Source organism: Desmodus rotundus, chromosome 12, assembly GCF_022682495.2.
Source record: "Desmodus rotundus isolate HL8 chromosome 12, HLdesRot8A.1, whole genome shotgun sequence".
Lineage (NCBI taxonomy): Eukaryota > Metazoa > Chordata > Mammalia > Chiroptera > Phyllostomidae > Desmodus > Desmodus rotundus.
The window spans coordinates 71,856,426-71,883,522 of record NC_071398.1 but is presented as its reverse complement, the minus strand read 5'-3'; the positions used below and the strand labels follow the sequence as shown (position 1 = coordinate 71,883,522).

Here is a 27,097-nt window from a genome sequence, read left to right as displayed (position 1 = left end):
AAGCATATAATAGAGGCAGTGGACTAGCCCACGCAAGCTCCCTGCCTTCCAATAGGCCATACAGAGTGAGCAACATAAAAGGCTTCAGTAGCTGTGTCTACTCACTTGACTTAGATTAGTATGCAGCCTAAGGAGGGTGTTCCCTGAGAGCTGGAAACTGCACCCTGGCTTCAGTCAATCCACTGATGTGTACCTAATGCCTACCATGCGCAAAGCCTGATGGCGAGGGATTCAAAGACACTGGCCAAGCCCTCTTTCAAGCTTGCCTTCTGGTAGGAGTGATAGGAAGTGGCAAGTCATAGAAGGAGGGAGTGTATCCTCTGTCGTATGAGGGCTGCAGATGAGTGTGGTTCTGAGTGGAGGCCAAGGTCAATACATGCTAGGGTTACAGGACTGGCTGGCTTCCCAGAGACTGGGAATTTAATTTAGATTTTGAAGATTGGGCCCAACTGCAACAGGTGAGAGGAATGGAAACTTTTCAAGAGGAGAAAATGCTGGGAGCTGAAGAGCAGAGGTAGTGAATTTGGAAATACTGATGACAGGTATTAGTGTCTGCATGGTGCCAGATATTTGTGAGTAGATTGCCTGTTATTGGCCTCACAGTAACCTGTGAGGCTGCTGTTATTCCCATGTGAGGCTCAGAGATGTTAAGTAGCTTGCTCATAGCCATACAGCTGATTTGAGTCCTACGGTTTTCCGGTAGGCTCCCCTGAACAGAGAGTGTGTCATTGCAGTAAAGCGGAAGGGTTTGAAGCAAAAACTAGAGAGAGATAATGTTAGATGGTCAGACCGAAGGGACTTCAGTTTGTTGTGGCCGTTGACCCTACTCAAGTTATTTAACTTCACGAGCCTGCTGCTCTGGAAAATTAAGATAATACCAACTTCAGTGGGGTTATTACGAGAACTGAAGTCTAGAATGTACGTAAGCACTTAGCACACTGTCTGGCATATAGTAAGGGCACACACTTAGTAAATACAGAGGCATTTTTAAAATTTCCAGCTGAGGGAGGTGATCTTTAATTTAGAAAATAAAAATGAGAGCTATTACAGGTTCTTCAGCAGGAGAGTGAAGCAGACGACACTGGTATAAGATGGTAAGGGCATGAATTAGGAGAGAGGGAGTGAGAATGGAGAGAAAAGGGGAATCAGCAAAAAAGTGTACAAGTTTATGAAGGGCACTCTGCTTCCCCCTAAATTCTCTTCTTCACCAAAAAGCTCCACCCCCATCCCCACCCCACACACTTGCTTGGTCCTGTGGGTAGTGTTACTTCTGTTCATTAGATTACAGCCATAGATTTACAGGCATGGGAGGGCTTACAGGTTTAAGGGCCACCTGGCTAGACCAGCAGGTCTCCCAGAGGGGAAAGGGCCCCTGCACTGCAGGCTCCCAATCAGTCACTTTTGTCTAGCTTCCATTCGCTCTTCCCTCTCGGCTGAATTTACTGTCTTTCCATCCTCTGCCTCTAGTTAAGCTGTAACTGCTGTTCTTCCGCTGCAGCCAGGCACCTGCCAGAGCCTGTTGGCACTGAACCCGGAGCCCAGCCTGATGCACACTCTGTCGCTGAGCTTCTTGTCAGATGCTGGGAGCAGGAGGCACATCACATGCCTTTTCCCCCAACAGTGGCTGCTCCCAGTGTGATCATGATGAAGGGGATGAAGGGGAAAGGCTGGGAAAGAGTTCATTTGATACCCGCTTATGGAATGAAGTGATGGTCAGGCAGATGTTCTTACTCTCTCCGTGGATTCTTCTCTGACGTGTCTTCTCAGGTTTTGGGTCTCAAAGCTGCTTTAGCAATAGAGGGGATAATGGATGACCAAGGACTTAAGATCTCTGGGTCCTTTGGGAGGGACGGGGAACACTGTCAGAGTTACAGAATGCTATTGCTGAAGAGGGCTTTAGGGATTTTATATTTCGTCCAAGTATTTTCAGACTTTTTCTCCAGCAGAAGAATTCTTTCTTCAAACCAGACCTACACAAAATCCCAATTTATTAAATAGAAGAAAAGAGCAGAGCTGGTTCTGTTGAGGCGGGGATAGGAGACTCCAAGGGGCAGCCTGAGAAGGTTCTGGCACAGGACCACAGAGCTCTGATCTACAGCTGCGAACCACTGACATGGCCAAGTCTGTTCACTTCGTAGTTAGGGAAACAGGTTCAGGGGTGGGAGTGACTTTTCCAAGGTTACTGACTTCCTATCCAGTGTTTTTTTTACACTATTGCCTCTTCCCTACTTTTTTTTTCTTTCTGCATTTTGCTTTAAGAAATCAAATTCTTCACATGAATTTTCCCACTAAGACTTATGTTTAGAAATTTTTGACCTGATAAATGCTCTTTTTATAGGGAAGGAGCTTTAGTGCAGAAATCATAGTCTGTAGCTACGGCCTGTTCTAGAATGTTGGGAGTTGGTAGGGGTGATGACTGACAGAGTCAGCCCCCTAGTCTCTTCTCCCACCTAGAGTTTTCTGAGTTTGTGTAATGAACTGTTCTTGGAACTCTGCTAACTTCTGAACTCTGAGTGTAGAAATGGCCTGGCGTGGTTGATACGCAGTGACTTAACCGCAGTAACCCTCAGAGAGTGGCAGGCTATATTTTTGTTATTGAATTTTGTTGTCATGGTATCCCCAGAGAAACCCAAAGTTGTAAGAGGATCCCTTTAACTCTGAATTCTTCTCATGTTTATTGAACAGCACTATACAGTGCGTGATTACATAATTTTATTTTGTCCTAATGAGTCCTCTTTCTTCTAACCGCCTCATAGTCCTCTAAGGTGTGTTTTACCATTGAAATTCGAGTCAAGAATTGAGAAATCTCACCCAGGTCTTGGAAGTGAGAACGTCAGCCTTCTTCCCACTGCAGTCAGTTTCATATACGTGATCAGATCTGCTCTAAAGGCCCCTCTCCCTTCCTTCCAAGCCTTGGGGCTCCCCAGGGTTTGCTCATGTGCTCTCCTTTCCACAGCAGTGCTGTGACTTAGGCTACCATGCTAGCCTGAACCGGGCGCTACGCACCTTCCTCTCTGCTGAGTTGAATCTGGAGCAGTCGAAGCACGAGGGTCTGGATGCCATCGAGAATGCTGTAGAGAACCTGGACGCCACCAGTGACAAGCAGCGCCTCATGGAGATGTACAACAATGTCTTCTGCCCACCCATGAAGTTTGAATTCCAGCCCCACATGGGGGACATGGTGAGGCCTTCTTCCCCTCCCTCCTCTCCCCAAGGGGCTTGAGCTCACTTGGGTCTAGATTCACTACACCAAGGCCACATTATTCTGGGAAGAGTAAGGCCTGGGGCTTCCCGTCGGGTGAGTGAGACACACTCCACCCATTCAGCAAACAGCTGCTGAGTGCGTACTGTCCACTGGGCTTGGCCACAGACATGGGGGACTAGAGTCCTTGGGAGTATACAGCCTGGGGAGTTGAGAGAGAATTGGAAATACGCATGAGAAGGGGCGCCCAAAGGGACCGACAGGATCAGAGGAGTGAAAAACAGCAGGTATGTTCTAAAAACGACTCCCCGTTTGGTAATGGTGAAAGGAAGTAGGAGGGTCCAAATGGTGAGGGTGGAAGAAGTGAAAGCTGAGATGGGCCGGACATGAAAGGCCCATCTTGGGGAGGGAGGGCCGAGCAGAGTGATGATGTGATCGTTCGTTGTTTGGCAGAGTTCTAAAAGACCTGGTTCTCCTAGGGCTAGAAGATTGCAGTAACAGTATAGTTTTGCTTGGGTACTGAACAGAAAAGAATGGGCGCCTACAGAAAGGGCAGGAGCTACGATGTCATCCTGAGGGTCTGTACTGGTTGCGCAGCCAGGGGAACCTGAACATGGGGGCCCCGTTTTGGACTTTCCACCTTCAGTGACTAAAACAAGAAGGGCCTAACTAAACTAAAGTGAGAAGAAAGAGAAGCTTCTTGGTTTCCATTACTCTTTATCTTTTGGTCCCACTTCCGGTGATTGTGCACACAAATTGGAGTGAGGCTCATCCCTGTGGGTAGGAGCCACGATTTAACCTACTGCTTAAATCAGAAGGAGGATACACAGTCTTAGGTAGTAAAAGCTCAGGCATGGGGGGATTTAGGAGTGGGGATTTTATGAAGACTAGGTTTTTATCTCTCTGCTTCATGTCCGTATATGTTGACCCTGTTTTCAGATAGGCTGTTTTTCCTATAGGGGCAAGATAACTCCATTCCAGCCTTACCTTTTTCTAGGTTGAAGTACAGTGGAAAGGTATCTTCTTACCTCCTAGAATCTCCCACAAAAGTCTCACGGTGTCTTCTTGGTTCTGACTGGGTGACTTGCTTATCCCTGAGTAATCAGTGTGGCTAGGGATCTGTAGTCAGCTGATTGGCTTATGCTCCATCCCCTTGAGGAGCATAAGGACCATCTCTTTGAGGAGAGCCCCCATCCAAAGCACATGGCTGGAGTTGTGGACTGGGAGGCTCCCCTGGTAGGCAGTCAGGTCCAAGGTACCAGGGGGAGGGATGGATGCTAGGTGACTAAAACCCAACAGTGTCCTCTCAGGAAGGCATCGGCACTTCCATTGGCATTAGCACCCAGACGTCTCTAGTAAGCCCTACTCCAGAGTGACAACTGTTACAATGTAACCAGAGGGTTTGCTGTCATCAGTTGGCCACTGTGGAGAGTGGGACGTTTCTATCTTAAAGACAAAAATGTGGAGATGATTTCTTTTCTCTCCTTTTTGGGGAAAACCAAGCCATTTACAGTTTGTTTCCATGGCTGTGGCTTAGGAAATGTCAGCATCTGAACAGATGGGGGGAAGTGAGATGGCAGCCTGTGCAATTAGAGTAGGGGGAGGAGTGTCACCAAACCCCAGGAATCCCCATTCCTCACCTGCCCTGGCTTCTTGCCTTCCAAGCCCCTTCTCCAGCTGTCACTGAGATTTCTTCCCAAGAATCAGTGGAACTTGGGAACTAGCTGAGTGGAGTGATACATTTTCTGGTGTTGACTGAGTTGCATTCTGAGCCAAACAGCTTGTCTCCATAAAGGGGGAATCCAAATGCTGGGTGCTCAGGCCCCCTCCTAGCCCTGTCAGAACCTCATTTCCATACTCCAGAGCACAGCTGGAATGCATTACCTTGCACCCCGGTAGAGGACCGCTGCCAAAGCGTGCATCAGCAGCCCTGCTGCTTCTTAAAGGAACAGGGGTAGAGGTGGTTTTCTCTCCACGACTCCTCCCTGCTAATAATAGTATAGTTTCGCTTGGGTAATGAATAGTCTGGGTCATTTTAAAAATCAATAGTTTACTCTTCTGCCTAGGCCTTCCCTTTATGTGATGTAGCTGGTCAGTGGCTGAGTCAGGCAGGGGCCGGGGCCAGTCCTAGATCTCCCAAAGGTTCCGCATTCCATTCTAGCCTTTCTATGAGTGGAAAATAGAAAGAGGGGAGGGCAAGTCTTTCTTGGTCCCTGCAGCCACTCTATCCCATCAGTGTGGGTTGTGTATAGACTATAGAGGCAACGAGAGGGAGCTGCCTGAAAGTCTTTGTACTAGGGCCAAAGTTCGGGTGGCATTTCGACCAGAAGCCCTGCAGTTGGCCAAGGCCCCATACTGACTGGTGTTCCAGGGCACTCAGCACATGAATTGATGCCAAGCACTCTCAGATATACTAGGAGTCGGTGCTTGGCTCTACTGTTGGTGCCCATAGGGGCTGGTGGGGCTCTGGATGCCTGACCAGTGACATCAGGCAGCCAGAGAGTTTTACTCTTGGCACTAACCCATCCTGGCCTCCGAGCTTTCTCCATTGTGTCTGCTTATCCCACAGCCAGAGTGAAGTCAGCTCTCTCTAGATCTGAGAGCTTGCTGAGACCAGCCTCTCAGTGGGGGAGGAGGTCAAGTTAGTTAGGAGCTTAAAAGCCAATGGAGGAAAAGGTCAAGTCCCATTCCCCTCGGTTTAAAGAGAGGTTTTGTCTTTTCGAGCAAGAGAATGGTCTGTGGGCATATGGATGTGCCCACTCATTGCTAGGAAAGAAAGGGCAGTTCTATCCAGATGTGTCTCCACAGATGAATGGCTAAGGGACACGTGGTGGCTAGGTGACAGGAGCTGCCTCCATGTGGGTCCTTCCTCCCAATTTGTCAGGCTTCAGTTCCTAATCGGTCATCCTGAGGACTGGGTGACCTCATGTCCTTGCCGTAGTAGCCATGCCATCATCAGAGGACAGTGGTTCAGCCATTGCTATGCAGGGGAAAGCTTGCGGACAGTGATCCTTGGGGGAACAGTGGACTTCGCTCCCACATTCTGGTGCAGACCTAGTGTAAAGTGATGGCTCTTTGAAAATGCCAGCTTCCACCAGATTCCGTGCTCTCTGCAGTCCTCTGACGTAGCCTGTGGACTGGTTCCTGGCTTTACCCTTTCTTTAATTGAGTCAGAGCTCTCATGCCTGGCACAGATTTATAAACACACGCTGACTGCCAACAGCAGCAAGTTAGCCTCCTGACCCACTTCTCTTCTGCTTTCACTCTGGTGTACAAAGAGGCATGAGGGAGGGGCCACAGAGGTGGCCACTTGGACCTCCAGCAGGAAGTCCTCCCTGTGCCAAAGCATTGTGTATCTGGAGCTGGGGCTGCCCAAGACAGTCTTCTCTGGCCTAACTCCGGCTTCCATGGAGCCACAGACCCTGCACAGACCTGCCGCTGCCAAGCACCAGACTAGAGATGAGCTCAAAGAAAGTCCTGGTCATTCCAAATGGGTCCAACTCCTCCTTCTTTTCTTGTGTTTGGAGGAAATCCACACACTTTGGCTTTGGATTTTGTTTTAACATAGAAACCGAGCCTAACACCTTGAATACGTGTAGTTTTATTAGCAGTAACGGGACTCTGGAACTGCCAATAGGAGTGTCCTCTTCCTGACCTGGTATTACTTGGCTTTTGGCAGGCTTCCCAGCTCTGTGCCCAGCAGCCTGTCCAGAGTGAGCTGGTACAGAGATGCCAACAACTGCAGTCTCGCTTATCCACCCTGAAGATTGAGAATGAAGAGGTAAGTTTCCTGCTTAAGAGACTCAGAGCCACCCCCTGAATTTCCCTGTTGAACTTCTCGTTGCCGCCTATCTGGGAGCAGTGGAAGGAGCGTGGAGAGAATGTCCGGGCTGCTGCAAACATTTCCTAGCCAAATGTAGACTTGGATTTTCCCCCTCTGCTGCATCCTGCCCTTGAACTCCAGGAAGTTGCTCTTGCATTGCCAAAGGTTGAGCTCTATTTTGAGCTTTTGCAAAATGCTTCCCCACATACACACACTTTTAATCAAAATGGCCCTTGGCAGACGAGTGAACAATATTGTGTCTCTGAAACCACCCCCTCCTGCCTGGCTTTGTCCAGGATTTTCAGCAAACAGGCTTTTGACTTTGACACTTTAAACACCTCTGTCCTTTTTGAAAAGGTTGACTTTCTCCTAGGTTTAGAAGAGGGTGACTTTCTCCTGGGCCTAGAATATTTGCTTTCAACAACCGATTCAAAAGGGCAGTATCATTCATTATCAGAGCTCCTTTCTTTTCAGCTTAAATAACTTCTTACCTGGCATCTTAGTAAGTCTTACTTTTCCCAGGAAGATGAGGAAGGACTAGGGATGGGTCACTTAGTTTGCAAACAGGGAAACAAGCCCATTGATTTGTTGGAAGTCATGAAACAGAAGCTGGGGCGTTCCAGGACCGTGCCCATCACACATTTTAACTAACTCTTTATATTTTGGGGTTGGTTTGAATTTGTTTTACTCTCTCTCTCCTGTAGCACTCCTATTCTAGTCAAGAACTAATATAAATGTAAAAAGTAAACATTAATAAAAGAATTGGGTCAAGTGCATAGCATGAAGGGAGTGGTGCTGTTTAGGTCCCCACTGGAGAGTAGCACTGGACACCCCAGTCCGTGTGGTGTTCATCATTCACTTAAGCACCGTCCCGTGGGAGGCAGAGTTGTACCCTCTGGCAGCATCTTCCCTCCTTCCTCAGCCCACTCCTTCCCCCCCTCCCCGCCCCAAGCTTCTCCATCACCTGCGCCTCCTGCATTATGTTGGCCCTTGTTGTGGCAGGTGAAGAAGACAATGGAGGCCACTCTACAGACCATCCAGGACATCGTGACCGTGGAGGATTTTGATGTGTCGGACTGCTTCCAGTACAGCAACTCTATGGAGTCCGTCAAGTCCACAGTCTCAGAAACCTTCATGAGCAAGCCCAGCATTGCCAAGAGGAGAGCCAACCAGCAAGAGACGGAGCAGTTCTATTTCACGGTGAGGGAGCTTGATGGCCTTTAAAGATCACGTTTAGGCAGTGCAGCACATGAGGAGGTTTGGAACTCGGAGTCCTCGTGAAGTGTCTGAAGGGCAGTCTTTAAATAGCCTAGTTTTAGATCTGGGCCCAGTCGGAGACTATCCCTACACTTAAAGGCACAAACATCTACAAGTTGGATGTGTTTAACAGGGACCCCCAAGAGAGAGGATGCTCCCAGGGACACTACCAAGAAGACTCTCTCTTTAACCACTTAGTAGGCTTTGGTGTGAAAGTTTCCTTTTCAGCCATAGAGGGTCCTGAAAGGGGGCCTACGTCGCTTGGTTCTTGGGAACTGCGTTCAAATATTCTGGCTGACACATGTCTTGTTTTTAAAGTCTGTAGTCTCTTCTAGGTGGTGTGGTCACCTTATTTTACAGTTTGTGTCGATGGGAAATTCTCTTTCATAATTATTGCTAAAATCCAGAGGGACAGGTAATTATTGTTAAAATTCAGGGAGACAGGCAGCTTTGTTGGTTTGCAGAGAATTCCAGAATATCGTATTTTATTATTCATGTGTCTTCCAGTCTTTTAGACAGATGGACCCAGTGTTTTTTAAATAGTGTTAACAGCCCTGTGAAAGCTGCTGGCTGGTCTTCGGTGCTGCTTTTTAATAATTAAGTTATTTTGAGCTTGCCAAGTAGGATTTATTGCCTGGACTAAAATTTATTTTCTAATCTTCTGATGACCGAGGAAGGAGAAATTAAGTTTGCAGATGTGAGATGAAATATAGCCAGTGAATATGCACACTGATTCTGAATGAGAGAAATTAACTTGTTTTTCAGTCAAGAAACACAGTCTACATGCAGTAAATTGACTTTTTCCTCCAGCTAGAACAATTTATTTAATTTTTCTTTGCACGCTGCCCTTTCTTCATTTAGGAACACTAGTGATTTGATATCTTTTTTTAAAAGAAATCTTTTTTTATTTAGTTTAGCTCAGAATTCTTAGGGGTTTTTTTTTCCCTGAAGAAGACTGTTGAAAGGGAGTGATTTAACAGTATTATTTTTTTTTTAAGATTTTATTTATTTTTAGAGCAAGGGGAAAGGACAGAGAAAGAGAGGGAGAGAAACATCAATGTGTGGTTGCCTCTCACGTGGCCCCTACTGGGGACCTGGCCCACAACCCAGGCATGTGCCCTGACTGGGAATTGAACCAGCGACCCTTTGGTCCACAGCCCGCGCTCAATCCACTGAGCTACTCCAGCCAGGACAGTATTATTCTTTTAAAATAACGCTTCTCTTGTTATACAAAGCATCAGATGCTTATATGAGATTTAGAAGCAAAAATGAAGAAAATAAAAATTACAATCCCACTACCTAGAGATACTAGTGCTAGGATATATGTGCGCCCAAACACATATCTAAGCATGCATTTGTAATTTTATTACAAATAAATTGAATACTGCTCTGCGCATTGTTTTATAATCTACTTTCATTTACTAAATGATTAAGATTTTCCTGTCATTTAATTATAACACTTTTGAGTGAAATACTAAAATCTATACAAAGAAATAATGGAACGACATTTTGACTCATTCATTAATTTTTGTAAAATATTTAGCACACCACCTAATTTGCAGTTAGTTCTCAGTAAGTGCTGAAAATTTATTATCACCATCATCATTATTTATTTAGTTATCATTATTAAATTAATCATTGATCATTTACTGAGGATCTACTGTGTGCTATCCGCTGGGAACGCTGGGGTATAAAATTAAGAGGGGGATGATGGGATTAGGCATATGAAGGGAGAACTTTCCGTTTTACTTCCTATATTTCTAAACAGGTGTGACAGGTTGGGTTTTGTAATTAAAAAGGTATGTACACATATAAAAATTTCAAAATGCATGCATGCGCACCGCACATGTGCAAGAATGGTGACCAGGAAGAGTAGAGGTGGGGAAACATCACACCCAAAGTGGTTTTACACTTGATCTCGAAGGGTGAGTGAAGCGGGCGGTGGATCAAGAGGAGAATGGCATTCCTTGAGAAAGGAGCAGCGTGTGCAGAAGCATAAAAACATGTGAAGGCCCGGGCTGGCTATTAGGAGAGCTTACTGACTGGAGCGAGGGCTGTCTGGCCGCCCCGAGCTTCGTCGTCTCAGGAGGTTGTTGAGCACTCAGGAGGGTTATAGAAGCTTTTAATAATAGGATTGTTTGGCTGCTCTGTCTGGACTGCTTAGATATAATAGTACTTGAATGACCCAGTCGAATTACACTGCAGAAGATTTCCTTTTTTTTTTTTTTTTTTTGACTAAATAAGAAATTTTGGACTTAAAACTCTGTGTTGAAGATTGTCAGGATTACTTTTTGGCTTTAAATGAATCTCTAACACTTTTATTCAAAGTTGACCTTCAGTAAGAGCAAGAATAACCATATTCAAACTGGTAACCTCTCAAATCCTGCCCACCCTTTCACCTTTGTCTGCACTGGCGTCCTCCAACCCATTTCCTGTCCTTTGTGACCACAGAGCTACTCATCAAAACTGTGCAAATTTTCTTGGCTAACGGGAACGTTTTTTGTCTGGGCTCGTGTAATAACAGATTTACAAGAGAGTCCATCATTTTTGTGACTGGTGCTTGGAATGTGTCAGATAATTCATTTTATGATAAAAGGGTTTTGGGGGGTGGTAAAATGGACATTCATGAAAAGGGGCTGTGCATGTCAAGCAGGGTGGCTGCCTGTGCCTGCAAAAACCATGCAAAGCCAACACGACTGCACATGGTCTTTTTTTAGTTTGTTGCCTCCAGAGACGTTGCCATGTTTTTCCCCGTGCCCTGCAGAAACAGCAGAAACAGCAGAACAGCATATCCTGTAAGCTCTCTTCTTCAGAGATTTTATTTATTTATTTGTTTATTTTTAGAGAGAAGGGAAGGCAGGGGAGAGAAGCATCAATGTTCGGTTGCCTCTCACGTGCCCCCTACTGGGGATCTGGCCCGCCCACAACCCAGGCATGTGCCCTGACTGGGAATTGAACCGGCAACCCTTTGGTTCACGGGCTGGCGCTCAGTCCACTGAGCCACACCAGCCAGGGCACTGTAAGCGCTCTTCTCTTGGAAAGTTAGGAAGAGGTCCCTTCTCGTGCCTTTGACTCCTAGGTAGTGTGCCTGTGACCCAGAGAGCTGCTAGGAAAGCTCCCTGACCACTGTCCGCTGTCGTCAGACTGATCTGCTCAGATGACTTCAACTGGAAATTTGAAGCATCCCCTAAAAGGTGTCAGGCAAGGAGTCCCAGGAAAAGAGTCATGGAATTCTAAAGCTTGAAGTGATTCTTAAAAATACCATCTAACCAAACCTTCTCACTGAAAGAATTAAAAGATAAAAATAAATATAGACAGTATGGGTAGCTTGTCCAAGAAACTCAACAAGAGCTGAAACTAGAACTCTTGTTGCCTGGTCTTGGGCCACAGGCTTTTTCTCTGAAGAAGCTGGTATGAAGGAAAGGCTTAGAAACAGCTCAGCAGCTTCCTCCTCTTCTTTGCCCCAAGTGAGGAGCCATGTCCTGGTCTCCTTGGCTTTGTATCACTTGTCTTCTATGACACACAAACCAGCAATGTCCACTTCTTTCCCATTGCTGTTTTTACTGTGATTGTTAAAAACTATGTATTTTTTGAAGATGTAAAGATTTAAAAATAGCATACAGAAAAAAGTCAAGCTCCTACCCACCTCTGATCCCCACATACCTTCCCTTCTGCCAAGTGACTGAAACCAGTTTATTCTGTGTCCTTCCGAAGATACACTACCACTGACATACCCTTCAGTACAGTAGAATTACATTAGAAACACAGTGAAATAAATAGAAATGTAAGTAAAAGTATGCTACTTCCACTGTTCTTTACTTTTCTTTTTTTTACTTAATTTACTTTGGATATTATTTTTGTATTCATCCCCTAATTTTTGTATCCGAGCCTCCTTTTTTAATGGCTGTGCAGAATTCCATTGTATGGATGGATGTACCATCGTATATTTCACCACGCCCCTGCTCATGGACGGTAATGCTCCCTGGTTAGCCAATGATTGTCAAAACCTGTGAGGCTGGCATTTCTCCAAAGTATTTCCTTGTACGGGGATTGGAGTGGGGAAGGGATTAAGGATTATAGCTGGCCCTGGCTGGTGTGGCTCAGTGGTTGAGTGCCGACCTGCGAATCACAGCATTGCTGGTTCAATTCCCAGTCTAGGGCACATGCCTGGGTTGCTGGCCAGGTTCCCAGTAGGGAACGTGCTAGAGGCAACCACACGTTGATGTTTCCCCCCTCTCTTTCTCCCTTTACCTCTCTAAAAAATAAAATAAATAAAATCTCTATTAAAAAAAAGGATTATAGCTGGTAAAATAAACGAATAGACTGCCAGAATTCTTGGGGACTGATTTAGGTAAGGTAACAGGAGAGGAGCTGATGCCTTGGCCAGTGCTGTAGGTCTAGACCTGGACCCAGTGGTCTGAGGTCTGTTTCGCCTTGGTACTCTCCTCAGGCGTTCATGAATGTGTGCTAAGCAGGTACGAGTGAATGACTGCCTCTGCCTTGTCAACTAAAGTGGGGAGATATGCTCCCATTTAAAGGTTTGCTGTAGTATTTATACTGTATGACAGCTGTGTCCTGCTTTAAAAATTCACAGGGAGGAGGGGAAAAATGTGAATGTGCCTGGATGGTGGGGAAACAGCCATTCTAGTGGCATCTGTGTGTCTCTGCACAGGGGGCTGGCTGGGCTTAATTCGCTCCTCCCACTCACCCCACACTCGTACAGCCGTGGGTACTTACAGCCCTGGCTTCACACAGATTAAATTCAAGGCATACATGGCCACGAGGTCCATGAGTTTTGTACCTCCATGGTAAGCACATTTAAAGTGAGGGGTACTTTACATTGAATTTGCAAAGCATTCTTGTGCCTCTGTTTTTTCTGATTTAAAAAAAAATTATTTTATTGTTCAATTACAGTTGTCCACATCTATCTCCCACCACTGCCCCCCCCAACCATCCCCACCTCCCTCCCCTGATTCCACCCCCACTTGGTTTTGTCCATGTGTCCCTTATAGTTGTTCCTGAAAACCCTTCTGCCCTTCTCCCCATTATCCTCTCCCACCTCCCCTCTGGTTACTGTCAAATTGTTCTTTTTTTATTTAAGACTAGAAACCTACTTTGATTCAGCTTTCCTGTGTATTAGCGCAAAGCAAAAAAGTTGAGGGAAGGACTGTTTTTAGGTTAACTGAGCAGGTGATTCAAGTGTAAGGAACACTTTTGCATACCTGCTCGTTGCTGGCCCCGCTCTAACAATCACAGTCATGCTTGTTATCCTAGTTCATCTTCAACCGCCTTGTGAAAAAATATTATTAGCCCCAGTTTTCAGATGGGGAATCTAAGACTGGGGAGTAAGTGACTTGCTGAAGGTTAGAAGATTTAATTAATGGTGGTAGAATATTCCAACTCAGGCTTTTCCATTTTACTGCAGCCAAAATGTCAGGGAGAGAGGGCTCAGAGGGAGAAATTAGTACTATACTAATACTTTTCAATAAATGAAACTTATTGCTGACAGTTGATAACCAACTGGGAATTTATTAAGCAATAAATTGAGCCCTGGTTGGTGTGGCTCAGTGGGTTGAGCGCCAGCCTGCGAACTGAAAGGTCACAGGTTCGATTCCTGGTCAGGGCCCATGCCTGAGTTGCAGGCCAGGTCCCCAGTTGGGGGCCGGCAAGAGGCAACTGATGGATGTTTTTCTTGCACATCGATATTTCTCTCCCTCTCTTTCTCCCTCCCCTCCCCTCTCTCTAAAAAATAAGTAAAATCTTTTAAAAAATAAAATAAGAAATAAATTGAGATCATAAAAACGAAATTGAAGGTTCACGTGGCAAAAAACCAAAACCACCCAATAAACTCTTTGCCTGCCTTCCTACTTTTTGAATATATGATCAGCTTTGATCCTACTGAGTATGAAATTAGAGGGAGGATGTGGCATCACTTAGACTGTGTTCAGGAATTTTAATTTCACTCTGGTGATCTAGAATAGCACACTGCCCGTTCTTTTCTCCCCCTTTGAGGAAAACACCAGCCCATCCCTTTATTGTTGGATGTTTGCTGAGGGGAGCAGGGTGCAGGGAGTGGAATGAAAAAAATTAATTACCTATTATTGGATCATACTTTAAATAAGGAAAGCAACCTTATTGTCCAAGGAAGGGTTTTGAGATTACACGTAACTAGTTCTTCTCCTGGCCCCTAGTCTGCAGAAATCCTTGAAAAGCCACCTGTTCCTCCCTTTCCTTCAACTGTCCCGCTGCTTTTGTCTTGTGTGTCTAGTCAGCAGCAACGGAAGCTTTCAACTCAGCTTTCTCAGTGAAAGCAAAGTTATTTCTCCAGCCTCCCTCTCATACAGATGAGAGCTGGCCGTGGGCAGGACAGAGAAGTGATAAATGACATGCCTACCAACTCTAGGATGCTTTTATCTTCCCATACCTGACTTAACTAGATGGAAAACTTCCAACCATTGTTCCCAGTCTTAGGGATGCAGGTCATACTGTGACACAGCTTCCATCCTTCAAGATTCGATGGAACCCCAAAAAGGTAATCTTTCATACCTCTTATCAGATTATTATTTATTTTAATGGCTCACCAAGTGACAGCCAAGCTAACTAGTGAACTATAAACATGAATGAAAAAATGATTTCCGGAATCAAAAGTAGAAACATGAGTGAGAGGAAGGAATTTGCATCCATTCATTGCCTTCCAGAATTTTGGCTGTTTTCTAAGCAGTCTGGTCTTGTTTTAAGGGTTACAGTTTCATGGCAGATTTTTCCTCATCAGGAAGCCTTAGAGTCTCCTGGGATAACCTTCCAGCGAGGGGCCTCGAGGGTTCAGATGTTCGCAGTGCAGGTGTCGCACCTCTGGGCCCTGACCAATGGTTCTGGACTTCACAGTCAGGCATTGGTGGGGGAGTGGACATCACCCCCGGAAGACTGACAGCCGGTGAGCTTGCAGCCGGAGCACATGGAAAGGGAAGGTGACAAAGAAGCCTATTTTAATGCAGATGATCTGCAAAAGCACAAAGGAGCAGAGGAAACAGATCCTGTGTAAAACAACAGAATTGATTTGGTATAGGGCAGGGGTGTGAAACTCATTTTCACCATGGGCCACATCTGCCTTGTGTTTGCCTTCAAAGGGCCCAAATAATTTTAGGACTGTGTAAATGTCACTACTCCTTAACTGTTAAGGAGTTGAAATTACATCTGGCCCTTGGAAGGCAACCGTGAGGCTGATGTGGCCCCCAGTGAAAATGAGTTTGACACTCCTGGTATAGGGTTTATTTTGTTTCATACTTAACTTAAAGAGTAGGAGCACAGTTGGAGGCTTGGTCTGTGACTGCTACGGAAGGTTCTGTCCAGAGGAGAGTGAGACCGTTTATTTTTGTGCTCATGCTTCATTATGTACTCATACTATCTCCTGGGCTCAGCATCAGGGATGCCAAGAATAATGGATGTTGTGGTCTCTGACCATGGGAAGGAGGCAGTCTAGAGAGAAGGACACATGAGGAATAAACCCTCCATGACGGCTGTGTGAGAAGTGCCGTCATGGAGATCTGCAGAGGAGCGCACGGGAGCATCTGGGTGAGCGTGGGGGGGCCAAGAAGGGCCCCCCGTAGAAAGCAGAGTGGTTTCTCTGTCTTTGCAGGAGAGAAAGAGAGGGAGAGAAAAGAAATACCCTCTCTTGGTTAAAAGTTCACGTTCTACAGAAAGGTACCCAGTAAAAGTTAACTCACATTTCGTCACCTGTTTTTTCTGTCTTCATCCTAAGTGGTAATAGCCATAAATTCAAAGCCTTGATGTATAATTATACTTTTTGTTTAATACACTAAAAGAAAGACAGAAATGTTATAATTTAAAATGTTTTATTCGCTTAGCCCCCTCCGATATCTCACATATCACCAGCGATTCACGGATCGCACTCAGGGAAACGCTGCCGTGTTGCCTGTGGGTTTAGACATGTGTGGGTGACCCCGACCCAGCAGATGAACTGTTGCGGCTGGAGACAACCAAGGCAAACGGAGGTCCCGCGAGCAGCTGTGCGGGAGAGAGGGAGAGAGCACTGTGTGAAGGGGCCAAAGGCCTGAGATCCAGGCCTGGCCCTTCCACTGATGGTCTTGCGGCAGTCGGCAGTGTATCGTGCCTCATCTTACCCAAGATGGTCTTTTTATCGGTAATAACAAAGTAATGATGCCTTCCCCGATGTGCGACACAGAGTTCTTGTGAGAGCCCAGTGAGAGAATCTGTGCTCAGTGCCCTAAAATGTCTTCATTCACTACATCTACACAAAGAATTAATTCTGTGCAGTTTCGTCCTCCTTTTCCTGCTTGATACCATAATGGGAGCGTGTTACCATGACGGTTACGGGCACACCCACTGTATTGTCAGACTGCGTATGTTTGGACACTGGCTCTACCCCTCGCTCCCTGTTTGACCTTAAGCAGTTTATTTAGTCTCCCCCAATCTCAGTGCCCTCACCCGTAAAATGGGAATAATGATAATAGCTCGTAGGTTCGTTTCGAAGATGTGATGAATTGTCCCGGAAAATCTAGTCTCTCACTGGGCAGACGAGGGTTGAGAGAAGTCAAATCAGAAAGCGCAGCGCAGCAGTCATATGTTGACTGTTAGAGCAAGTGGAATTGCATTTCCTTAACCTCATCCGATGTTTGGACCTGCTGGTTTGTGTATATGCAAGTGGTGGGGGGTGGCGGCCCCTCTTTTGAGAGCTCAGAAATCCCAGGCTTTCCACAAAGACTCCATGCAGAATGGAGGAAGAGGCTCATTAAGATAGACAAAGATGCTCTGCATGCTGGGCTTGCAGCTGGGGTGGGGGCTGAGCCCGCCATTGGCATTGCGCCTAGTGCGATGGAATGTCCCCGTGGCGGGGAGGAGCAAGGGCGAGGCGGGGCTGGATGTCAGTGAGGGTGACCAATGGCCGATGTGTGGCCTCAACACCGAGAAGACCGAGGCTCAGTGAATCCCTCTGCCTCCCCGGGTCTTCTTCAGTGGAGCTGAAAGAGATGAATGAGGGGCTCTAGGAGACAGTTTCTTACGTTGGCCAATGCAGAGCTTCCGTGGAAATCAGCAGCTGTCCAGATGCTCAGGGTTGTACAGAAATAAAAAATGGACCTGGGAGAAATCGGGTCAGAAACCAAATGCCCTCTTAAAAAGGGAATTGTACAGCTGCACTTTTGTTTTGTTTTGTTTTGTTTTGTTTTGTTTTGTTTGTCTTCAGAAGTCTGACTGCTTTCTCCTCCTCCCCTACAGAAAATGAAGGAGTATCTGGAGGGCAGGAACCTCATCACCAAGCTACAAGCTAAGCACGACCTTCTCCAGAAGACCCTGGGAGAAAGTGAGTGTGGTGCTCTGCCCGAGCTTTGGCGTTGAGGGGAAGGCTGAGCCCTGGTCTGTAGAGCTGAGCCTCCACCCTAAGCCAAGTGAACCTGATCTGGTTATATGAATACATTTCCTTTCCTAGCCTGTGTGATGTGGAAGCAGACTCCCCAGATGACTGCTTGAGTAATGGGAAGAGAGCAGTGCCTAATGAAGCACTAATGGGCATCATTTATTTGTTTAAATGGAGCGTGCCTACTCTTTACCCAGTCCCCTTCCTGCACTCCTTTGCCATGGCTGAGGTGAAGGGGCTGGTGAGTTATTCACTCTCTGGACACTTGGTGAAAACTTTCAGCTCCTCTATGGCAGGTTCGAAGCTGGAGCAAGATAGGGAGCTGGCAAATGAGCTACTTAGCCCTGAGGAGAGGGGAGGATGAAGGGCACAGGTGATGGACAGGCCGCTGCTTTCTGTAGCGTCATGGTAGAGCATTGCATTCCTCCTGCTTTGGGAAGTTCTGCTGCTACCTGGCAGCCCGCCCTCTGCCTTGACCATGCTGAGGCCAAGGTGCTGAATGGATTGTCTCATCTGGAAGGATGATTTTAACCAGACCCTGGGAAGTAGCAAGGCAGAGAACGAGACTGGCACTCTGGACTTTTTCTCCCCAGCTGTCAAACAGAAGGCGAAGGTTGAAAGAGAAGCTTCCCTGGGGTTCTTGGCACCCTGCCCAGGTCTCTCAGCAACCTATGATTAATGGGATTCCCAGGTTGGGGATGCCTCTGAATGCTGGCCCCTCCTCTCTGCCCCAATAATCTCACTTAAAGATGGGAAATGGGAGCCTACAGGCATATGTGGTTAACACCAGTGAAAGTCAAACCTTACTGTAAAATAAAATCTTGAGCAGTCCTCAGACATACTGCAGAGTATAGGAAAATGTACAGCATTCGTTGGCTCATTGACCACAGGAATTGGAGCCCTGCTTTTCATACCAGAGCCTCCTACCCACCCATCTTGCCCTGTCCTTCTCTTGCCCTGGGTGATTCCTCCAGATGATTCTTTCATCTCTAATGTCTTTGATCTTGTGATTTTTTTTTGGAGCATTTTTTTTGTATGTGAAGAAAACCTGTTAAGTAACTTCTGTTCTCTTTCCTTCCCACCACCCAGGAGACTCATGCTGAACAGATTTGGGCATTGAGATCCAAACTTGGCTTATAGAAAATCTTTACTCTTGGGTTATCAGATTGTTCCACGGGGAATCGGAGGAAAGAAAGCCCAGAACTATTTGAAGCAAACTATAACCATGATTTCCTTATGCCAAGATAATGGAAGCAGAGCCCATAAGTGAGATGAGGAACAGGGCCTCCAGGGACTGGGGGAGGGCGGGGGGCGCGGAGAGGCCAGAGCCTGTGTGTTACAGAGAGAATGGGCTGCACACATATACACAGTACACCAAACGCGCTACTGTGGAGGGCAAAGGCTGGTGATCCTTCATTAGTGCTGCCAGTGGCTTTCATCTGGATATGATAAGTTCTAGCAATAAGGGAAAAAATAGCTATAGATCTTCCTGTATGCAAGTCATCGTATCTCTGCCTTCCGTATTTGTCACCAGAATGCAAGAGCCCCTTGTTCTTGCCATGGAGGGATAATTGATGTGTATGAATATTCCAGAATGGAAATGGGCCAGATGTTGAAAACAATGGCTCAGAATAATATTTTTGCCAATGGAAGCTGAGCTTTTAGTAATGAGATGCTGTTGGGGGGGGCGGGCGGCGGAGGGGTGCGCGGGTGTTGTTGCTCAAGATGAGCTGAACTGTAATCAACAATTAGCAACCTTTAAAGGCAGGAAAAAGCCCTGCCCTCTCTCAGCGCTTGGAGCTGCCTTTCCAGGAGCGCAGATGAGGACTGTGGGAGCTTATCCGCTCAGTGCCTGTTTGGGTTTTTGCTGGTTTATCTAATGTAGGTCTGACACTGACCAAGCTGGTTAACTGTGTACCCAAAGGAAGCAACGTAGATTACATTGTGGCCCATGCATACATGCGTATGTATTTGTCTTTGAAAAGCATAAAAATACTTCTCATGAACATTGAGATTTTCAATTCCATTTTTAAAGCTGGCTATGACCCATTAACCTTAATATTAAGCCCTGGCTGGGTAGCTAGTTGGTTAGAGCGTTGTCCCCATATGCCAAGGTTATGGGTTCAGTCCCCCATCAGGACACATACAAGAAGCAACTAATGAATGTATAAATAAGTGGAACAATAAGCTGAGAAGCTGATATTTCTCTCTTTCTCTCTCTCTCTGTCATCAATAAATAAAAAAAATTTCAATCATATTAGGACCCACTATGGATTGAGAACCACAGTTTGATAGCAATATCAGCATTAAATCTCTTTTCCCTTGCCACCCCAGTCCAACCTAATAGGAGAATTTAGTATGAATTTAAAACTAGAACTTCCGTATCATCACTGTCCCTTCCTTCTTACCAAACAGACAAACACACCATACACAGAAGAGAAGCTAAGTTTCATCCACGGGAAGGTTCCAATAACGTGTTCTCTAACGTGTGGTCTGCCTTGCTACTGGTCCCCTAAAGCCACCCTAGTGGGAAGCAGAGCAGGCAAACCTAAGGTTTAGCGACACCAACAGCCCTGGGCTGCAAACAAGCATCAAAAACAGCCCTTGCCCAGAAAGGGGTTCTGGGAGCTTCCCTTCTTTTTTGCCCTGAAGGCTGGTCACGCTGTGATACCGGTGGTCATTCGCTGGGGAGATGGGCCCACATGGTGATTCCTAGAGTAGGTTGTACTCTTTCACCCCTCTGCTTCAACAGCCGCTTTTTGCTTTTGTCTTTCCAACAGGTCAGCGGACAGATTGCAGTCTGGCCAGGTAGGTTTGGCTTGGGACAACCCTGGGAAGAGATGAAGAGAGGCCTGTGGGTAGAGAGATCCCGGCCCAAGAAAGAGCCAAGGAGTCCGGTTGCAAAGGCCTTGGATGGCTTTGCAAAGGAGTGGCCTTGGGCAGAGGTTGCTTTTTCTCTTTGGCTTGCTGACTCCACCTGCCCCAAATGGAAATGGGGTTTGCTGTGACTTAGGGAAAGACCTGAGCAGAATTGAGTTTAGGGAGTTACCATTTACTGAAATAGTCCCAGAGACTCCCAAAAGCCACTACATTGGAAAGAAAAGAAATGTTCAACTCTGGAGGAAGGGTCGTTAACTGCCAGGCTTAAACATGTGGGTTTGGGAAGTCTCTGATGCTGAGACGGAAGGTCAGGAGGTAGCATTTGGCCTGAGATTTTTTTATGCACGGAAAAGATGACGAGCCCCTACTAGTGACTGGTGCTGGATAATGAACTGTTACATTGCATTGGTAGAAATCCTGACCCGATGATGTATAAGTATGCGACACTCCCCGTCTTCCCCCACCCCAGCCAAATATTTTCCCTTCCAGTTACGGAGCTGCTATGAGAAAACTCGTGAGCTGGCAGAGAGCAAGGCATTCGTTCAGTCAATAGTTCTCAAATGCCTAAGCATGTGCTGATTTAACTGGAGAAAAGAGCTCTAATGGGCTGGACTCCTTAGAGACCCTGGGTTAGCCCATTATATCAACCACTTATATCTGCCAAAACACAAAATAATCACGAGGCCATTTACAATTATAGGCTCGTTATTTAGAAATAGCGTCATTTGGCTTTCATCGTTTCGTCATTGTGGATTACAATAAAGATCCCATTCATCTTAATGACTGGAGGGAACCAGGATAATAGAATTCATGGAATGTATCTTCTTAGTGATACAGTCTCAGTATAAATTGAATTCCCTTATGTTGTGTTATTTCACTGTGTGACATTGGGCCGCTCTTTTCCTTCTCTGAACTCCAGTTCTCTCATATGTAAGACAAGAAAGAGCATTCCATTAGATCTGAGGAGCTCTAGGATTCCCACGTGGTTCATCAAGGGCGGCCTGATGGAAGGGGCAGAGGGTGCCCAGTGGCCAGGCTCTGGTCCCTACCTTTACTCAAGACAAGACAGCGCTACTCTCCTTGCTGGGGGCATTGTGCCTCTGAGTTGGATTCCCTTGGAGAAAGGCTTCTGAGGCCAAACCCATGCTTAAAAAGCACTGACCTGGAGCACGGGTGGCAAACACAAGGCCCACAGGCCGAATCTGGCCCGGCACCTTGTTTCTCTCCAGTGGCAGCGCCGAGCTCCTTGCCCCTAGTTAAGGAGACGTTACATTTATACGGTCCTAAAACTACATTCGGCCCTTTGAAGGCAACCTCGGGGATGATGAGGCCCCTGGTGAAAATGAGTTTGACGCCCCTGCCCTAGAGGATCACCAAGGTTCCTTCCAGTCTGGACACTACCCTCTAAATTCCAGAAAAGTCACTGCCTCCCTTTTCCCTGAGTATTTCTAAGACAGAAAACTGCAGCCTCCTTTGGTGTTTACTGATGTCTCCTTGCAGAGAGGTCTTATTGTCAACCCAAACGTGCTTCCCTGTCAACCGAACAGATCCCCTCCTGTTCTGGTTTGGAATGGTGGCAGACGTTAAAAGCAGAGACCTCTGTGCATTTGTGAAAAGAGCTTTAATGGGCTTTCTTTGGATCAAGTCTCTTAGCCATTTCTAGGTCTTAACTGAATAATGTGACTTGTTTCATTAACCACCAAAGAGACTGTTTTTAACCCCATTTTCTTTTTCCTCCCTCTTGCTGGATTGGTCTTCTCTGACTTGGTGGGGTCAACCACAGGCGTAGCTCAACCGTGAGGAAGCAGGTAAGAGCCCAGCAAGAGCCAGACTTGACTAGTGTGAAAATGATAACATCCCACGGACATGCATGGAACTCTACTGTAGGCAAGACGACACTTTTCTGACTGAAGGCCTGTGTTGGAAATGTACCATTTAGTCATAGTGTGTTTACTATTATGGCAACCTCGTTGATCTAGCTTTTAGCTGGAATGGCCATGATCTTTCTGATTTGTTCCTCTTACGCAGTGAGATTTGATTTGACTGGCAGAACTGCCCCTGGCATCCGTCCTTCAGAAGACCATGAAAAAGGCCTCACACTTCACACATATGTGCCAATATGGCAGAAACTCACAGCAGCTAATCACCTAGACCAGGCGCTCTTGCTTTAAGTTAGCAATTGTTGGTTTATTTCCAGTGGTCATCCTAGGTGTATTTCCAAGACATTCTAAAAATGCAAAGGTAAGTCTGGCCCAGGAGTGATAGGCGAGTGATGCTGAGCTGCAATTTTGTGCATGATCTTCAGTGTTGGATTAAAATCTGGGCAGCTAGCTCTCATTACCCACACTAGGAGAGACCTCAGCAGTGGATGGGTAATCTGCACCGAGGGACAATCTAAACGGCGCTTGGGCTTGTTTTAAGAAATTAATCGAATTGATTTTTTGCAGTAGCAAATTTGACTTCCTAATTTATTCTTTATGGCAAATACTGAAATGATCTTGTATCTTTTAAGCTCATACCAGCTATGCAGTAGGCATCAGGGAGGAGGTGGGGAGAGCTCAGAAATGTCTTTGTGTCTACTCAGGGGAAAGCTGCTTCAGGCTTAAAAAAATCATTTGAGGCAATTCACCATGGCTGTTGCCACAGGGAGATAACCAGATGGAGAAAGCACCTGGTTGCTGTGGGTCGGCAGCCCCGGCAGGGTCTCCAGCCTGTCGGGTGGCTCTGACCGGTTGGCTAGGACAGCTGCGGAACTCAGATGACCTAGTCCTCACTTGTCTTAGCTTTGCTGCCACTATTTTTCCCCCTTCTTTACTTTGGATCTCATTTTAATGAGAACACCATAGGATACAATAACACATTTTTTAAATTATACAAAATTCATTGCAACTCTCTTTCTTCTTGCTCCTCTAATTTTTTCCATCTTCCCTTTTCTCCCACTATTTCATTTAAAACTAGAGAGGAGTGGAGTGACTCCCAGGGATAACTTAGTGCATTTAAAATTAATAGGTGCGCCCCGGCTGGTGTAGCTCAGTGGATTGAGCACGCCTATGAACTGGGTCAATTCCCAGTCAGGGCACATGCCTGAATTGCAGGCCAGGCACCCAGTGGGGGTCTCAAGACAGGCTCTCCCTCCCTTCCCCACTCCCTAAAAATCAATAAATAAAATCTTTAAAAAAATATTAATAGGTGGATCTGTTAAAGAGAGCAAATCTTTCCTTTCAACACTTAAGAACAGGATTGAACTTGAAGTTTGTTCCTTTCAGTTCATGGACTGAAACTGGGCTTCCTGCTCATAGATAGAGCATCTGTCCAAGGGCCTCACAGCCTCCACTCTGGCTACAGGAGTGCTGAGACCACTGTTTGGCAGGGGGGCTGCACACCTGGTTACACTCACCATGGAGGGGAATGGCACCTATCTGGTTTGCATTCTGCTGCACCTAAGCATTCGCAGCCCAAGCGTATTTGCCTTGTGTGCTAGATTTGCGTAAAAGTTTAGGGCACACCGAAAGCCCCAATCAAATAAGGACCTTGTTCTCATTCTGCTGCCCCGGTTTTTGTCCAGCAGCTCATTTCTAATGGTGCATTAGTAAAGCGTTTTTCTGAGTTAGTCAGTGGGTAAATAGTAAGTAATTTAGATGGTGAGTAATCTTGTATAAGTAACCAGGGAATAAACATGTGTGTGTTTGTTTTTTATGGCAAATCAGTCAAACGGGAATCTGGCAGCTTTTGTTTTTGAGGGTCCCTAATAGGTTCTAGGCATTTTTGACCCTAGCAAAGACTAGGTGCAAACCATCCCAGACTTTTCTTCAAAAGAAACACCTCAACTGCCACTTCCAGACTCTCCTGGCTCCCTTCAGCTCAGCATTTCCTCCTTCCTGTTATTTCCGTATCTTCTTTGCTGACCCTTCTTTCTCCAGTCCTCTAAATCTAGGCATTTCCTCAAGGCGCTGCCCTCTTTTATTTTTCTCTCTGTATTCTTTCCCTTGTCACTTTGTTTCCTTAGGTGAATCTTCCTCTCCTTTCCTTGGTGTCCACTTGTTCCAAACACCGTCAGTCTGAGTTTTGGCTCTAACTCCCAGTGGACATCGCTGCGAGATACACCTTCTGCCCTCAGCATCAGTCTCACCGTCCCCACCGTGTTCTCACTTAGCACCTCCCCTAACTTCTCTGTTTCTTTAATGGGGACCCTCCATTCTTCACAGCCTTGGAAGTACCAAATCTTATTTTTGATGCCTCTTTTCTTCTCATTAGCCACGTCTAATCAGTTGTCAAGAGATAGTTTCTCCCTTAGTGAAAATGGGAATCTAGCAAACATAACAGAGATCGGTACCTAACTCTGTCATTTGTGAGCCACTATGCCAAACAATGAATTGTTTAGACATTATCTGTCCACCTTGCTGATGGTTCACTCCTGCAAATCACTGGACTTCTGCTTTACTGTTATCTCCAGTTATGCTTGCTACCTGAATGGGGGTTTGGCCCAGTTGTTCTTAAAGATCCTTTTCAACCCTAGAATTAAAGGACCAAAAATACTGTAAATAAAAAAATTAAACTGACATGGATTCTAATGTTGGAAGAGGGAAGGAGAGAGAAAGAAAGTACAGACACTGAATAAGAACACACAGAGGCATTGCCTGGTCAGCTGTGTGCAAAATCAGTGGCAAAACAGGGGTGTTTGGAGCCCCCCTCCCCCGCCAAAGTCTTCATGACTTTTTCCAGGCTTTGCTCCCACTGGACTCTGTCTTAGGCCCCGATGGAGCAGTGTGGACCAGGAGAATACTGTTCTGCAGTGGGACAGCTCATCTCTGGCTCACTCTCGTCTCCACACTCAGATTACCCCTCTGGGCTACTTCTGAAATACTACTTACTAACTGTGGACAGGCAGGTTAAAATATCATTGATCCTTGTTTTCTGCAATACTGTCTATATACTTTAACTACTGTTGATATTCCATTTCCTGCGAGTCTAGGCAAAATTTTGCACTCAGCTTGTTGAAGCCAGCAATTTGTGAGCTCCCCAAGCTCCCTCCCTCTGGGTCTTTATAAATCGAGGACCAGAAAAACTTTTCAGACTTTCATGTCACCATCCTTATTATCACTGCTACTATTTGTAAGTAAAAAATATAGCAACATCTGTAAACATAGGAAGACTTCCAAAACTGGGGTTTTAGTGGTTGTTTTTTTTTTTAAATAGTTTCTTCATTAGACTATGAAAGAACTGACAAGGATCTTTTCTCTATGATCACCCTGGGCCTGGCTGGCAGAAGTCAGTGATGGCAGCAAGAGGGCAGACACTGGCTGCTGTAGCTGCAAAGCTGGAGGAAGCAGATGGGTGTGAGGGTCACGAAGATGAGCTTGTGGACACTAAGGCCTTCCTGACTGCAGCTCCACTTGGCCATGCAGTACTACTCCTTTTGACAGCACCCGGGGGTCCCGACAAGCTTGGGAGCTAGAGGCCATGCCAGCTCTTCCCTCAGCCTGACTTCTTCATGAGGCCCAGCTGCTTGCCTACAGTGGCCAAGCCCCATAGTTACAGCTGGAAATTCAGAGGCAGGGGTGGGGCACAGGCCAACCTGTGAAATGGTCAGAAGCCACAGGACCCATCCCACTTGAGAGTACAGTCTCTGGGCTAAACATCCACAGCCCTTTTTAACTAGGTTTAGGGGTCCCTCTGCTTAATCCTGTTCTTCCCCATTGGCTGACTCATTAGGTGTTTAGTTGCATGATAAAACCTTACTGGTTTTTAGCAATATTTGGTATGTACACCTGGCTGTGCTTTCGAAGCTCCTAGGAAGCAGTATGGGTGGTAGATGTCCAGTCTCAGAGGGAGGCTGCCTGGGTCTGCCACTTACCTGCTAGGTCTCCATACGCAGCTTTTCACATCGCTAAGCCTTTATTTCCTCATTTGTCAAGTGAGAATAGTCATAATATGTACACCGTAGGGCTGTTACTAGGACCAGTGCCTCTAACTCACTAAACTCACGGCCCAACACATCTCTATAAATTCCTCTGTAAATGGTAAGTGCTAGTGTTGGTGAGCCAGTAGGAAATACTGTTCTCCTCACCTCCAGTGCCCTCTCCAACTTGCAGATGCCAAATCGAGGCCCAAAGAAGTTAAATTCCAGGGTAGTATAGCAAAATGGCAGAACAAAGAGTGACATCTGGCAGGCCTCCTTCTCTGTTTTAGTACCAGTTCGTCTGTACTATTACCAAGAGCTGGGTTTTTTCTTTTTTACCTTCTATACCAAACAAAGTCCCATTCTGTTGCTCCTATTGGTTCATTCCACCACCCTTACTGATAGGAATTGAGCGTGCACTATGGGAGAAAATCACACCAGTGCTGGGCACCCAAGAGTTGACACAGGATCTGCCCTCTGGAGCTTGAGCTATAGTAGTGTCAAAGGCAGACAAATACACCCACACAATTAACTCACAATTGGGGCTTTGAGGACCAAGTTCAAGGTGCTGAGACCCTGTACACCGGGCCCTGATCTCATCTGGAGAGTCTGGAAAAGCATCCTTGAGGAAGTGTGGTACTT

At 46.2% G+C, this 27,097-nt stretch overlaps 1 protein-coding gene across 9 annotated transcripts in view; it reads left to right on the top strand.

Moving 5' to 3' along the window:
* The window catches only part of SRGAP2 (SLIT-ROBO Rho GTPase activating protein 2), a 242,667-nt gene that overhangs the window by 179,241 nt on the left and 36,329 nt on the right, over positions 1 to 27,097 (top strand). For 7 of the 9 annotated variants that reach the window (XM_045182803.3, XM_045182779.3, XM_045182765.3 and 4 more), the window contains exons 8-13: positions 2,957 to 3,181; positions 6,882 to 6,983; positions 8,028 to 8,225; positions 17,538 to 17,622; positions 20,457 to 20,484; positions 22,340 to 22,364. In XM_045182803.3, the coding sequence (XP_045038738.2) occupies positions 2,957 to 3,181; positions 6,882 to 6,983; positions 8,028 to 8,225; positions 17,538 to 17,622; positions 20,457 to 20,484; positions 22,340 to 22,364 (663 nt within the window). The remainder of the gene's footprint in view (positions 1 to 2,956; positions 3,182 to 6,881; positions 6,984 to 8,027; positions 8,226 to 17,537; positions 17,623 to 20,456; positions 20,485 to 22,339; positions 22,365 to 27,097) is intronic. The other 2 variants (XM_024575296.3, XM_045182769.2) reach the window with 1 other exon arrangement.